We start from the raw sequence: 16,469 nt of genomic DNA, 5'->3' as shown, positions 1-16,469 counted from the left end.
AGCTCTGTCCTCGTGCGTTCAAACGGAGGTAAACCGCGTCGAAAAGCGGTGCGTGAAGTGACCAGCAGCTTTGGCGTTCACAAGGGGACGATTGCGAGGCTGTGGAAGCGCGCCAAGGCGAATACAGAGCTTTTTGGGGTGTACGAGGCGCCGTCTTTGAAGCATCGATGTGGCAGGAAGACCCGTGACTTGGCTGCTGCCCTTGAACGCCTCCGGAACGTCAGCCCCCATGAACGAACAACGCTTCGCTCGGCGGCAACGGCTTCGGGCGTGCCGACTACGACACTGTTCCGTCGTCTCAAGGCGGGCAAGTTGCGCTCGTGCACAAACGTGACCCACCCAGTGCTCACAGCCGACAACATGCAGGCCAGAGTGACGTTCTGCCCGATCACGTTGCTCACATGGCAAAAGCGAGGCTTCGCCGGGAGGGAAGACTTCCTTTATGCATCCCCTGCTCTGACCATACAGTCTCGGTTATACGAACAGTAGCTAGCGTAAACACAACTGGCCATAGTTAAACCAAGTATATTTGGCGACAAGTTGAGGGGTGACAAGTATTCTGAAACGGAGTGGTACACTTTTCCTACCATTCCAACCATATTTGATTGGAATTTTGACAGAATATTTTGAATGTCATACAAATACCTATACAAATACATATTCCAAAAATATCCTTCAGTTTCCAACCCAGTTGGTCGTTACAGAGTTTGGTGTTAGAGCGACAACAGGAAGCAAACGGGCATGCTGATTGCATCCCTCGCTCCTGCTAACAGCAAGAAGGCCAGGGCGACGGCGATAAACTCGTTCACGACGTTCCTGGCCGCGGAGAGCATGACACTTGACGCCGCCCACCAACTTATTGACGAGGATAAGACAGGTAAGGTGTTGCGTGTTATACTCGACAAGTATGCATATTCGTTAGCCACTTCAGCCAATAAGGTAAAGACGACGAATACTTGTCTAGCATACTATGAAAACGTAAAGAATTGGCTAGTCGACAAATACCCATTGCAGGGAACGTTAGTTAAATCTCAGCTCCAAAAAATTCTATCTGGGCTGGGTAAGTATTGCAGCAACCGAGAGGAGGCTGGTGACGAGAAAAAAGCACCACCGTGCTCGAAACAAGACTTAGCAGCTATGGTGCATCTACTGTACTCGACAGCTTCTACGGAGAGTGAAAATCTCGACGCGGCACTCGTCGTCATGATGTGGTACCTATATGGCCGCAGCTCCGATGCAGAGACGATGGAGAAACGGCAATTATCCATTTTACCTGGCAAGTATAGTTTGGCTTTGATGTCACAGTGACTGAGACTAACAATGCATTCACGTATATTAGGTGGTGTTTTATGTATCCGATTTAAAAGGGTTAAGACAGCCTTGCTGCAAGGAATATCCTTGTTCAAGGATCCCACCAATTTCTTGACATGCCCGCTCAACGCTTTAGCTGCGGCACTGGTAATGCAGAAGTCGCCAAGTCAACGCATGTTTCCCCAATTCATCAAAAAGAAACATAGTTCAGATGATATTCGAAATGTACAGGAACTCACACTTATTGAACTTTTAGAAGTTGACGACGATATATCTTCTGTGGAGGACACTCAAGCACCTTCATCAAAACGTGTCCCTGGTGCACAAGCATACGTGAACAGATTGCTAGTTAGAGTTAAAGAGATAGCGGATTTGCGAAGGATTAGAATGACCCCTGATCTTACATCGCATTCGTTCCGGCGTGGAGGAGCTATGCACGCCAATGACGGCAGTCTAGCAGAGAACTGGATAATTGAGTGTGGCGGCTGGCAGCTGGACCGCGTGAACAAGGCGTTCGGCTACATGTTCGGCACGACTCAGGCGGACCAGAAGGTCTCCCGCGTCTTAAGCGGGTGGAAGCCGAAAGACGGTGCGCGGCTACCACCGCTAACAGCCTTAGACGCGCCAGTGCTTGCTCGCGCTCGAAAGTTACAGCAGTTGTTGTTCTCGAACACCCTGGCTTTGCAGACACAAAACTCAACCTCGATGCAGGTGTCGCGGATGTTCTTACCGCAACGCTCTTGATGCACTACCCCGACATGCTGCGACTCTGTGACAGCAGCCCATTCATCACAAAGATACGGGAAATATTAGCAGCACTGGGTATTGGCGAGTCGGAGTTGCTTGCTTGGAGTCTTACGATTAGCCGGGCCTTCCAAGTCCCTCCCGCTGCTGTACCTGTCATGGCTGACAGCCTTCGCCTGCGCTAATGGACCTCCTCAAACGCCAGTCCGAGCAGATAGATGTCTTGATTCTACAAAACAAACGGCTCGACGAGAGGATGTTAGCAGTAGAAGCGCAGCTACATATCCTTACCAATGGTACAACATCATCTGAAACGACGTGCGATGGGGTGACGGACGCAGTAACCGAGCAACAGTCTGCTCTTGAAGCCAAGGCCCCACGCTCGACAAAGAAAGGTGCTCAGTCGCTGTCAGCAATCTGGTTTGAATGGTTCACGGTAGAACCTCGCGTGTATGCTTCGCGATCTGTCAAAAAGACAGCATTGTACGAGTACCGACATATTACCAGGTACCTGATGTTTTTCTTACATTTGGTCTTCAAGCTTGACACTTCGTCACCTGCTTACAAAGCGAGGTGTTAGAGCTTGGGGACACAGCGCAGCAGAACACTCTTGCCTTCTTGAAGACACACGGCTCCTCAGCGGTCGCAGCAGGCACAGCACTGAAGGCGCTCCGGCAGATGCAGAAACTTGGAAAGCTGGACAGCCATATCGCACAGTTCCACGAGCGTGCTGAGCGTGGCGATGTAGTCGATCCTACGCCACCTGCAGCTCTACCAGCATTCATTCGACTGAAGCCCGCGCGAGGTTAACCTGAAACTACAGTACACAACATAACATACTGCCACAGACAAAGTTAAAGCACCCTTATAGCATAACACACTTCGCTCATCAAGGGACACCAGCTTAAAGTAAACCACAACACCACAGTCTGCAACGAAGCTCTTCGTATATTGAATTGCACTTGATAGCTACTATATTACAAATAACACTGCCACAACCATGAAGTTAGAAGAGGAAATTCACCAGTTAATTGAGCATAATATCTACCAGCATCTCGCGTCCACGCTAGGATCGGTGCAACCTGCGCCATCTTCAGCATAATCTTTGCATCTTCGTCGTATCGCGCGAAGTCGTGGCGCTACATGCTATAGCCATCTTGTCTTGCCCGACGCGTTGCCAGCACTTCCTCGCAATTGCCTCGTCGGACATCAACGCTCGTTGCGCGCTTGAAGACCAGCAGCTGCATCACGGTAGGCACGGCATGGTAAGCATCACCATGACGAGCGCCAGTATCCCGCAAATGTCCTTCTCCTCCGAGCGAGTGCCGCTCACATGGAAGCACTACCGATACAGTAGACGTCGGGCTTCACCGGCCAGGACACTTGGCGACGCAATGAGGCCGCGGACGACAAGCCGCTGTCGCACCGACTCCGTGACCTCCACCCTCGTCGCTGCTTCCTTGCTATCGCTGCCCTCCTTGCCTTTCACCGCCACGGGGTCGTTGCCCGTCACGGCTGCCGTTTTCGCCGCCGTTGTCGTCTGAAGGGGGATTTATTTGTGGTCCCACCAGCCGTCGCAACCCACTGTGTACCAGTGTTTTGGTACACAAAGTACCGGTTCGGGTTGGACGCTGGTCAGACCCGTTGGAATTTTGACGGTATGGTACAGAGGAGAACGTTAGGAGAGTTTATTGAAAATATCTGCTGCTAAAAATCAAGTAGCGAAGAGCCGACGCACTGCCGCTTGGTAGCCTCGTCTTCCCACTACAGTACTTAGGGTGGGTTTCTTATCTTCATCCGCAGGATCCTGGGACGGTCGAGAGTCGTGCGCGCGCGCATTTCCGATCAGGCGATTTCGACTAGACCGGGGTGGGCGACATCATCGCCCCGTATCTTGATATTCGTCGAGCAGGGTAAATTTTCAAAACGGACAAGCACGCGGAACAACGGAGGAGCGGCGGCGACACACACGCCTTTGAGCCCCAAGGTGCAGCGTAGTGCACGCCGAGCGGAGCTCCTTCGCTTTGAACGTGCTGAGGAACGCGCGTAGGTCTTCCTCACTCTTTTCCAGGTCGTCGCCTTGGAGCACAGCAAGGATCGGGTCTTCATGATCCTGCCCAAACACGGTTTCCCTGAATGTCTAAATTTCACTCTCCCTCTGCGAGGGCGAGGCGGTCGGTGGGCGTGTCATCCCTACGTCCGTCTGCAAAAAAGCCGTGGGCCGAGCTCGAGGCCTTGGGACTTCGTCCCACCCGTCCCAAAATACTCGACGCTGATTGGCGGAATTCTTTGTGGGACGACATAAGAAACCCGGCCTTACAGTAATTAGTCTGGCCCAGACTAAAATTGAACATCGATTTTTTTCACTCATAACAATTAGTATGTCTTCAAGAGGGACATACTAATTTTGAACATAGACTAATTTTGAATATCTATATAGTAAGTGAGGAAAAAAATAGCGATGTTGACCATGTACCATCAACACCCAGCACACAGAGCAACACACTTAGTAGCCCCCAAACATATAGTCAGTGAACTATCCACAAGTGCCCCAAAATAAAATACTGTAGGAACCCGCTTTCTTCTCGTTAGAACGCAATTTTACAGAGTGGCGACTCTGGACCCATGTATTTTGTTATCTTCTTTGTCCTACATAGTCCAACCTGCCCAAGTTCGTACTGGAACGGAGGCGGATAGACATGGGCCACCTCGTGGGAAGCCCTTTCAGAGGGATCATCTGAATCCCTCTGGCGTAAGTGGTAGTGGGAGACTTTGGCCACCTAGGCGCTGGTTGTCCCCGTCTGCTGCCGCGTCCAACAAAGACTGAATAGACACAATAATTGGGAAGAAAGAAAGAAATGGGTACTTGTCGCAAAAGCGTCGTCACGCTTTGGTATATGGTAGCACTTGATCAGAGGAAGTAGTAGCTGAAGCACTCTGGCAAGATGCCGTCGCCGTAGCAATCAGTATTTGGTTGTTCTTGAACGGATAAATTGAGATCTGATTGAGTTTTAGTCGTGCTTCGCTTTATAGTTCTCACTACTGCACTCCATGACTCTCTTCCTTATCATCTAACATGTGACTTGAACTGCAACTTCAGTTTGATCTTGAGCGGCGCACAGCCAAGTGTGGATCACAGCTGCCGTGTTCATCCGCTAGAAATGGTCGTGTTCAGCATGAGGTTCTCGTCCTCATAACTGTCTCGATTTGACTCGTAGCAGTTTCGATAATCTCGTGACAGTACTAATTTTGGACAGTAAATAGAAAGGGGTACCAATTTGGGAAGTAATAAAGACATAATTGTGTATCGCCTGCTCATTTAGCGACACATATCTACCCCACATCTAAAAGAGAAAGAAACGTCAGTCCTCGGCGCGGTTGCGCCTCAACATCTATGTCAAATAATCATCATGTGCGGGGTCATGAACCATACCACTTCACCAAGACGAGCCCAGTTCAGACAGACTAATTATGAATATTTGTGCCCAGACTAAATATTAACATCCGGATTTCTGTAACACATGAATTAGTCTGGTCCCGACTAATTTTGAAGACAGACTAATTTTGAGCCCAGACTAATTACTGTAGGCACTGTAGCGTGTAAGCCGGTCGAGGACTTGGGCGGCGGTGGTCGGCAACATTCTGCTGGAATGTTGAGAAATGAAGTTCAAGCAGGCTGGTCTTGGGCCTCCAGTGGCTCATCAGTAACTGGGTGGTACTTTGCGATTGTTATACACGTTTTAGATAAGGCTGTCTCATAACAGATAACTACAGGAAAATATGGATAAACCATCTCCCATTATATTTTTCTGAGCTTGGCCCATGTAAGTCAGCTGCATACAAAATGAACGAGTTCGATGTGAAAATACCGCGTCTTATACTAATTGTGGCAGTTAATCCATAGACGGGAGATGATCTCGCCCTGCAGAATTGTCTCGTAAACAGCATCGGTATCCATGATACACTCCCATAATTTTCGAATACCCCTGCTTTTTACCCTGTGGTCGAATCATAACTCAATATTTGTTTGCTTTCGGGGCCATCTCCATCTCCAACTGCGTAGCGAACACGCTCTTACAGTAATTAGTCTGACCCATACTAAAATTGAACATCGATTTTTTACTCACAATAATTAGTCTGTCTTCAAATGAAGTGCGGCTCGGAAGAGTTGAGCTGGCCAAAGCCCCCACCGGCAGAGCCGGGTAACACGAGCCTTTGCGTCCTCTGTCATTTGCTGAGCCAGGGGTCTGGAGATCGTGTCGTTCATTCCTGTATACACTTCGAACGCATCTGAGGACCATCGCCCGAAGAGCTTTATCGTGAGCTGGTCGATACCGGCCGCAAACATTGCCGTTGCCCCACTGCTTCGGATGGAGTGGGCGCCGAACCGTGTTGGATCTGCTCCGATTGCACTTGATTGCGTCGCCCCATGTTTTTGCAGTGAGCACGTTTCCGGGGCTGGTAGAACAGAGCGCTGTGTTGGTTTCGAAGCGCTGAGAGATCTCAACGAGCTCACATGAGGATAGTACCGGGTAGAGTCACGACGAACCGGACATGTGCAGTGTGCGTGTGGTTCCTGCGCAGGCTGGGTCAGGTTTTCTTCCCCGAAAGTGAACAGAGACGGCCGCAGCTGTGTTGAGGGACTGTGTTGGGACACTTTGGCTGGTACTGAACTTGATGTCGTTTGTGCGGATGATGGTAGTTTTCCACGCGAAGTGAGTGCGGTGTTGAAGCAAGGCGGAATGAGCAAGCGGACGAAGCTGGGGAAAAGATTTTTTGAAGCAGAATGAAGACATTACGACCAAGTCCTCAAATTGAAGACCCAACATCTAGTTGTGTAGAAAATGGGTAGGTGGGCTGGCCAATGCCGATCCTGGACCAGGAATCTTGACCCCCCTTCCTGTCGTGGTTCATTTGGAGTTACGTCGACGCGGGAATCAAGCCCTCACGACCGCGCCGCCGTACAAGTGCTGTGGGCGTTTCACCAGCGTGCGTCCAGCACCACGTCTGCCATATCGGCGTAGTTGTAGGAATTCAACCCACCCACCATCCCTGATAGGGGTTGCCACTCGGCACCTTGCCTCTCAACCACGGCAAGGCATCTTCATGCCATTGACCTTAACCAAATGAACCACATTGACCCCTAATCTGATTGAATGCTGCAAAGTATGGTTTGGTTCTTTTCCCGTCGGCGAGATACTCAGATCGTCTGAGTAAAAAGAAAAAAGCCAACGACCACAGCCCCCCAGAGTACGCGGTCGTGGGTTTATGTAAAATTGCATCTCGCGCGGATTTCGCGGAGGTTTGCAAGCGTGACCGGTTGTTTCTGTTTGGAGGGTGGCGACATCCGTTGCATCCCACGCATGGCCAGCTTGTGTCCGGCACAGAGGCTAACTGTGTAGCCGCGTTCGAGCATATGATGCCATGAGATGTGGCTAATCGCGGACAGAACGGTCTTCGTCGATAGTGGTTTGCCTGTCGATGTTGTAGTTGAGTGCCAGTAGTGGACGGCGAACAGTGCAAGTTGGAGAAAATGTTGTTGGACTTCTGTCGGCAGCCACCTGCCGTATCCGTGCGAGAGACACCATGCTGTCCAACGTTTCCAAGTGGCTGCATATTTCGGTCTTGATGCAGTGGCCAATACTTGTGATTGAAGTTGGTCAAGAAGGTCATGTAGAGTTTCCGCAGTATCCGGGGGACAGGAATCTGTTGCCATGCATGAGATAAGTTAGACCATCATTGGCTATGAGGTGGTGTCCACGCGCGTGACCCAGCGTCGGCCATAAAGTTGATCGCCCCAGGAAGGTGGCTACATTTCATATGAAACCCGAAAATGGCTTCAGCCAGCCCGATTGCGCGATTAACCTCTTGTGCCATCGGATTTGAGCTTGATAGTTTGTTGGCTCATGATATCGTGGACGTGTCGTCCGACTACGCTCTTATCAAAACCGCCAGTGTAGTCGTCCTCGAGGCCGAAGTCAGCCCAAAAATCCAAGGAGCTAGTGCGAGGCAGAGCTGCTCTCGGACGTTGATATTGAAGCCCGCACACCCTGTTGATGTGCGTATCAGCTGACGTTCATGGCCGTCGATTCGGATCTGAATGTACTGTTTGGCGGCAGGATCCAGCACGACCAGACCCAGATGGCTTGCGTCCATGTACAGATGTACGTCGGCCGGATGACCCTTCGTAAATATGGCACGAGGCAATTTTTGAAGTTGGCCATCACTCAAAATTGCATCGAATCGTATTAAGTCTTGACGAATGTTGTTATCGACAGGTATTTTGCCGTATCGTGGAGTTCGCACGCACGCAGCTTGTAGACGCTGGTAGAAAGGTATTACCTCCCGTAAACACGAACACACATGCCGTAAGCTACCGAGAAGCTGCTGAAGCTGGGTGCGTGTTCTAAATTGTCGATGTTGCATCAAGTAGATCCTTCCGAGCGCTTTGACTATCTAATCTCCTGGAATCGAGACGGCGCACTCTGGGGTGTCGAATTCTAGGCCAAGAACTTGGAGATGTGTTTCCCAACTGGAGAATTTTTCTTCGTTGATTGAATTGGGACCAAGGACCGCCATCGTAGCGAGGCGTACTGCTTCATTTGCCAAGAGTAGTCGATTACCTATGTGGGGTTCAACGAGCACGTGGTCGTCTACACACTCGTAGGCAAAGAAATGTTCGTGATCGTCGGAACTTGGGTCCATTGATACTGGTGATTCGCTGCTAACTAGCCACCAAACGCGCCACCAACCGCGCCGAAGTAAGCCGTGGATCTTGTCCAGCCAAATGGCGCAGACATATCAATTATCAGGACGCCTAGATATGGTATCGTGGCAGCCATTCAACGGACGTGGCCACTGGCGAGCATGAACTGTCGGAATGCGCCTTTGACATCTCCTTTCATGATTTTTGTCACAGTTCCTTTGTGGTCTGCACGCCAGAATTCTTCGAGCGATTGTTGATACATGCTCGTAGACGACATCCGGGGAATAATCGGTGTTCGATACGTCATTAGTTGAACGGCCTTGGGGGAAGGAGAGGTCATGAATTAGACGAATGTCCTTCTGTGGACCACAGTCTTGCTTCAAAACCGCGCCAAGAGGACTGAACCGAATGTCCGACCACTATTTTAGTACGGCGATGTCCATCACTAGATATTGGCCAGCATCTTGTCCCTTGCGAATCGATTTAACTACGTCATTGAGATGGCGTAATGCTGAGCCGTGATGTTTCAGCGGTCGCGTTTGATGCGGTGCATCTGCTCGCCATAGAGGTTGAATTCCTTCGCGAACGATCGTAACAAGAAGTTCTTTGTGCTTGTAACCATCGAACAGTTTGTTGAGACGAGAGGGATGCATAGCCTTGTTGGGGCGGGGGTCTTGCGTGAATGACCTCGAACGATCTCAACGATGTCTTGCAGGCTCATACCGTGATCGATGGCCATTGCGGTCACCACTCGTTGTTTTTCAGAATTGAGCTGCCATTGTCGCTCGCTGTTGCGGTGAGTGACATTTTTAGGTGGTGCGATGCCTAACTGACTACAAAATTCTTTGATGTCGTTGGCGCGACAGGCGTCACTGACTGAAAGGCGTTGATTTAAGTGATGGCGCACTCCGGTTGACAGTCTCCACGGTGCGGGTTTCCGATCACTGCGTACTGTCCGACTATTAATTTCCGCGCCAACCACGTTGTCCGGGCCTGCATCGCCGCATTGGCCAGGCGGATGCTGGGACTTGTAGTCTCCTTTCTTGATCGAACCGACGTGTCCTGAATGACACCTTCTCTGGCTATAATGAGGCTTGAGTTGCTTCATGGCCATCCTGCTAGGATACGCTGCATCTAGCTGCTGATTTTGTGGCCTGAGCAGTGACTCAACCGAAGCCATGTCCACCATATTGGTGTGGACTACGTCACACTACAGAGTTTGTTGGCTGTACAGTGACTCGAATGAAGTCGTGTCCACCCTTCTAGAGTGACCTGCGCCCTTGCTCTGCTCTTGGTGATCATGTTGCGAGTTAACCAGGTGCTTTGTAGCTAAAGCAGAACGGCCCGCAGGAAAACAGCACGTGGCTGTAATGGTACTGATACAGGGAAGAGTGAAGGCGGGTCCAATGACTCACCCAAATACTCACGGTCCGAGCTGTCTTTTCCCGGAGGTGATGACCTCCGTTCCCTGGGCCCCGTCAGTTGTAGTTGCTGTGAACTCCGCCAAACTTCTTTCGGAGAAGGCTGCGCAGCTGATTTGGTAGCCTCTGGGAAGAAAGGTGATCTGTTGGCGAAGATGCACACGTTTGGGTCAGTAGACGGACAGCCTCGCTTTGGACAGGAACTTTAGACATGCTTCTTTTCCATCTTGCTGGGGAAGCGGAGGATACGTGTCGTTTGAATCTTTGCGGGCATTAGTGCGTTGTGAACACGGCTGCCATGATGATGCGCACGCCATGTTTGTTGGGTCACTGGGCACATGACGAGCCGGACTGAGTTGGTTCCTCTGTTCAGCCAAGAGCAGGCCGTGGAGTTCGACGCTGTTAGGCGTGAAACTGGGAGCTATCGAGCGTCTTGATGACGAATCTGTGTGGGCATCAAAGGCCACCGCACTCCGATATCTTTCAAGCTGGGCATCAATCCACAGAACTCATGTGAGTAGCGTGCTGCTTGGTCACCGTTGACGCGCCTTAAGCTCCGCGACAAAACTATAAAGAGTAGTCGCCAAATACTGAGACGCGGAGTCACAGCGCGCAGAGCAGTACGTCTGAAAGCCATTAGCTCCTGCGAGGATGTCTTCCCATGACGACGGTTCTGGGGCCGGCATAAATTTTGCGGAAACTGAAAAATCACTCATGTTGATGAAGGACTCTCGCTGCCGTCGAAGACGGAGCAGTTGGTCAACATGAGTGTAGTGAAGAAACGAGAGTCCCCGACTTCCAAACGGAATATCATACGCTCGCGTAGCCACGCCAGGGTAGGTCCGCAACTCGGTGCTGGACACCAAAGATTCCACGAACTCGACAGGGGACTTACCTGTGTGAGCCCAGCTGTTATCATCTCGTGGGCTCGTCGTTGTTCAGCGGAAGAATTGAAGCTATATTTGCCCCGTTTTGTCGATGACATTGCCGGTTCAGTTGTGGCAGGTCGTTTTGCTGCACGCGAAGCAAGATGATATGGGAGCAAGTGAGGCTTGTGCGTGCGGATCACGTCGCGTATCTCGATTTCGGTCATGGGCTCCTCAGGCAGTTGAACTGTATTTGTCTCGTTTGCAGAAGCTTGTCTAGGGCGATACGTAGAGAGTGCTTCTCTCTGCTCATGATGCTGTGAGTGCTGCAGCCGGTTGCTGACTCAAGCCCGTGGTGGGCGCGAACTGGTATGAGGTGGTGAAAGCATACTTCTGGCAAGAAGCGCCTCCTCATCGGCCGCTTCAACATCATCGCCTACCTCGAGAACGTCAAAGAAGGTCGACGAATTGGCCTGGTTTGAGCCGCGGGTCCTTGTCGGTGGGTCGGACGGATTTACGCTGGGTCGTCGTACTTCGGGACTTAAAACATCACTGAAGGACGACCCGAACGATTCCGACAAGTGTATAGGTACCGGTTTTTTGCCGTGCACATAGTACACGTAGTCTACAACGTGATGTACCCAGAGGAATGCGTGTTTTCCGGTCTGAGAATCGGCCCACTTGCAAACACGGTCGGATCCGGGGGACACCTCAGGTAGAATTCCTTGGACGAGCTGAGCTATTGTGAGCTGCTGTTGTGGCACATCGGACGTAGCGAGCTTCAGGAGCCTGTCCATGATAGCCTCATGAATACGGCTAAGTTGGTCATACGTCCAGCTGTCGAATTGGAATTGATGACACCCCATTACCATTGCCACCGCAGGATATACAGCGTCACAAACGGCATTGGCCCTTGTTCAATCGGACCATTCATGGTGTTGAGTATTAAACGGCTACCCGAGTAGTCCGTTACTTGACCGTAGCAGAACTGGTCTTCGCCCTTTACGCACACAGCTTGTCTAAGCCACGCTCTCAGCCTCTCTCCTCCAGCATCCGAGTCTGGCACTTTCCGTGCTAGAGCCTTCGAACTCGACAACTTCACAGTTTTTGTGTCATTGTCGACTTCGATAACGGCGGTTGCGGAGGTCCCTCTTGAGCTTTTGACCATGGCATACGCTGGAGAGGTGAGGGCACCTTCGACATCTTCGGGAAATAGCAGAAGAAAGGAGCCACGGGGGAGAATCGAAGCAGCCATGGTGCGGCTGGGGTGTGTAGGTGAGAGTAGACGCTTGATCTAGTTTTTGCTGACTGCTTGGCAAGTGGAAAACTCTGAAATGACTGCCCTACCTACTTTTTGCCACTCCTCTCGTGGGAGAGAGTTCGAGGCTGGTAATCTTTCTGCTTGAACTTGCGTACCGATCCCGGAAAATCGCCTTCCTTCGCATACCATCAGGAAGCCGACTGTTCCGTCACGCGGTCCGCGGTCTTCATGTCCCGTCGTTTTGGGGCCGGAGACCCACAGAGTCCACGGCGGCGACGCCGGCCTTTGATGCCGGGGTGAAGAAGCTCGTCCCCTGTGTCCGCCCGAGGATCACGGCGCCCAACTGCTTCGATGTAACGGGGTTACACGAAAGTTACCCGATGGCTACAGAGTGTGGGATACACAGGAGTTGTGGGGTCCACATTTTAACCTAAATCAGTAGGAACATCAGTAGGTGGTTTTGTAGCCAATGGATATGCAAGAGACTAGGGCTCACTATGCTAGATAGTGAACGTCATACAAGACAAAGAGAAATACATTCAGTTTGGGATTTACACTTGAGGGTCTTGTGTTGACTCTTGGAGTCCGTAAGGTGTACGGACTCGTACGTCGTTCTGGTATTGGAACGACCGCTATCCCTAACCAAGACTTGGTGAGTCTAACCCGTCTTCCTCTGACGCGAAGCTACAGCAGCCCCACTGCACTTGGTAGTACTTGTATTCAGTCCGACACCTGAGTCTGGAAGACTGACCCTCTGCGAGGATGGAGCAGTTCGCTCATTTGTCCCCGAACCAGCAGGAAGCGCTTAAAAAGCTTATGTCCTTGCTCGGCCCGGAGGGCGTGACGCAACTTGCGCAGCAAGGCTCCGACGCGGTGAACGCGCATCTCGAGGCATTCTCAAGTTATGAGAATGCTCTGTTTGCGCGTGCGGTCACGTTTCCTGGCTACTCGACATAGTAAAAAGGAATTGGTGGACTATGTCCAGGAGTTGAGGACCCTTATTGCAGGCATGTCTAATAATCCTTTACCTGAGGCAGTCACCGTAACGGTGTTTATGGAGGGTTTCCGCACTGGCGTTGCCAGGACGGAGGTATTCCGTGTGCATCCCACCTCCCTTGAGGAGGCTGTGAACATCGCGTTGAACGCTGAGTTCAATTTTAAGTCGTCACGACTTTGGTGGAATAAGTCGTACGCTAACTCGTCGAGTGGCCCGGAACCCATGGACCTCAGCTATGCTGAAGACGAGGAAGCTGAGCTTCGGGCTGCTGAGCAGCGGCGGGGTATCCGCAGATGCTTCATCTGTGGTGACACCCGTCACCTGCGAGTCGGCTGTCCGCTGCGCAACCAGCGTCAGGCTTCGACAAGCCATAGCTCCGCTTCGAGCCAGACTCCTGGTTCGTCTCGGAATGCTAGTCGTCCAGGCGACTGTGAAGGGCTTTCAGAAGCCATGGACGATTTTGATCGATTCGGGAGCGTCGGGTAACTACGCCCGGCGCTCCATGATGAAAGGAAGTCAGCTGTATGCTGAGGCGCTGGCAGCGCGTGTTGGTGACATTGTCACTGTTCTTCTTGCGACGGGCACTCGTGTCACGGTGCCCAACGTCCCGGTGGACCTGGGCGTGAAGTGTTTGGATTTCGATAGCGTGGAACGCTGTCTGGTCTTGTACCTGGATTCGAGGTATGACCTCATTCTTGGCATGGCGTGGCTAGAACGCCACGAGCCTTGGATAGATTGGCGGTCCACGACCCTTGGTCCTACGCACTTCTCTCCTGGTGGAGCATTGGCGAGTCATGAACCCACCTCTGCTCGGAAGCAGAAGCGCTTTTGGCGCGAGCACGGGACCGAGGCGGTCGATGTGCTAGATGTCGGAGTTTCCGAGTTGGTGAACACTGAGTGTGTTGAGATGGAGTGTTCCGAGCGTGCCTCGGTCATGTACGTGGAGCGGCACGAATTCCGCTGAGCGATGAAAGCCCGGAGGGCGAGACACCTCTGCGTGCTACTGAAAGCACGGTCGGTGCGATGCCGAGGAGCCAGGGGCGATGCCGGGCTGAGGGATGTGGAGCGGCACAAATTCCGCTGAGCGGGAGCGCGCCTGAGGGCGGCGCCTCGCTGCGTGCCAGCGTTTGCGGGGTCGGCATGATACCGAAGAACCGCTGAGTGGCACATAGTCCACTGAGTGGAGGCTGTTGATCGAGTAGCACTTCGCTGGGTGTCGGTCGAGACACCGGAGCTCTTTCGGAGCTGAATGAGGTGGCAACGCCTGGCGCCGGTAGAGGCGCGAATTTGAAGTTTCTTCGCGACGGACCACGTCGGCGAAGAGGAGGCAGCGGCGCCGTGCGCTGGCTGCGAGGCGCAAGGTGTTTGAACTCGCACGAGTCGAGAATGGCGTGTCGAGCGGGGGTGCTCCACGAGAGAGCGAGCAGCTGTACACACTCGTGAACGGAGTGACGGGTGACGTCGACAGGAATATCCGTCTCGACGCGTTGGCCTCACTCTTGGAGCTGAACGAAATATCCTTGGCAGAGTTCGGCGAGGCCCTGAGGGCCGGCGAATTAGCCGAGGTGGTCGTGATACGACCGGATAAGGAACTGAACTCGTCATCGCTTCTTGATGAAGCTGTCCTCGAGGACACCAAGAAGGCGCTGAATGCGCGTAGCGGGTCCGCTATCCTGAAGGACTCTTCTGATCCTTTTTACCCTGTGGTACAGGAGTACGAGAACGTGGTGTCCAAGGAGCCGCCCTCGGGGCTACCTCCGGATCGAGGTGTGAGAATGGTCAGGTGTCTTTCCTTCTTCGCAGAATATAACTTCGAGGTGAAGTACAGCATGGCAGGCAGAATGTCGTCGTCGACGCGCTGTCGCGCAGGCCGGACTATGAGCTCTGTAGTGGGTCTAACTTGACTCACTACTTTAGCTTACACGTTGCGCAACGTGTATGAGGAAGCGTAAGTACTTAGTAAGAACTTAGGTTAATTATATTTGAATACACAAACATAAGTTAAGTAAGAAAGGATTCCAAGTGACTTAGATTAGGTAAAATGAGAACTGTATTGTTTGTAAATTGATCTTCCTCCTAAATCTGCTAAAACTGTTTATCATCTATGAAAGGGGTTGGCAGCGGCTGGCTGTCAGAGCCCCGCTAATATGCATGTCTCTGATTGGTAGAAAGATGCTGCTTTCTACCAATAGGATCTTTGGGTAGGTGTGGACCACTCATTGTGGTGGCCCACTTCAATGTATCCATTGGTGTGACTTACATCAAGGTGAGGAAGTATCTAAAAAAACATTTAACAGATATCCTATCTGTTAAATTCACAAGTGGCTTGTAGCCACTTGTACGTGTAACCCCGTTACACCATCCCCCCCTTAAGGTTAGACGCGCGGGGTCTCCGCACGTCAATCTTCGGAATTGACCATTCGTCAATTCTCCGCGTTTGGAGAAGAAATCCGCGCTCATTCAACGATGAGCGCGCCTCAGAAGAAGTCCACAAAGTCGATGGGGAGTCATCTCTCCATCGACGACTACTTCGAACGCCAGAAGGCGAAGTATGGCGACGTCGTCGACTTCGACGACGACGATGAAGACATGGAGGACGAGGAGGACTCGTCCTCAAAGCGCAAAGACTCAGTGTCGAGCGAATCGCTCGACCCTCATGCCAAGAACATTCGCCCGCGTGAAGGGGGCGAATCGGACGCTTCGAGTTCGAAGCGTTCGCGAACTGAGAGTGATACCCCACTCGCTTCCGCTGGGGCTCTCAGTACTCCGCGCGCTGCTGCTGCAGTGCGTGATCCCAAAGCGCTGGGCTCTCCGCGTGCTGCGCCGGCAGCGCGCGATCCGTGGATGCCGTCCGCGTCCGAGATCTCGGACCGGTATGGGAACTCGGTACCTCCGAATGAGGTGCCGCTGTACGTATGCAGCGCCATCAAAGATGACGCCGTGGCTGCCGAGCTGCACTTTGATGCGGAGACGCGTCAAAGGCGCGATTATTACATCGGACTCTTTCATGAGCTCCGATGGTTTCAAAGCAAGAAGACCTCTTCTCGCAGCAAAGTGCCCGAGTGGCAGGCACTTTGTCAAAGTTGGAACGCTTTTGTTGAGAACTTCAACAAGAAGCCGAATGCTTACCGTGATCGGATTAAGCAAGCGCGTGATCGCTTCG

The 16,469-nt window shown here is 52.0% G+C and overlaps 1 protein-coding gene across 1 annotated transcript; it reads left to right on the top strand.

The window, feature by feature from the left end:
- Window positions 1-1,743: 1,743 nt before the first annotated feature.
- Window positions 1,744-15,258, top strand: IUM83_03863 (reverse transcriptase; the record flags this gene model as incomplete). Its single annotated transcript, XM_067927896.1, has 3 exons — window positions 1,744-1,900; window positions 14,834-15,073; window positions 15,224-15,258. 3 exons carry the CDS (start codon window positions 1,744-1,746, stop codon window positions 15,256-15,258), a joined length of 432 nt encoding a protein of 143 aa, XP_067795266.1.
- Window positions 15,259-16,469: the final 1,211 nt, after the last annotated feature.

This window comes from Phytophthora cinnamomi (assembly GCF_018691715.1).
Source record: "Phytophthora cinnamomi strain GKB4 chromosome Unknown Contig21, whole genome shotgun sequence".
Taxonomy (NCBI): domain Eukaryota; phylum Oomycota; class Peronosporomycetes; order Peronosporales; family Peronosporaceae; genus Phytophthora; species Phytophthora cinnamomi.
Note: the sequence above shows the minus strand (reverse complement) of the source record. Positions and strands in the feature narration are given on the sequence as shown.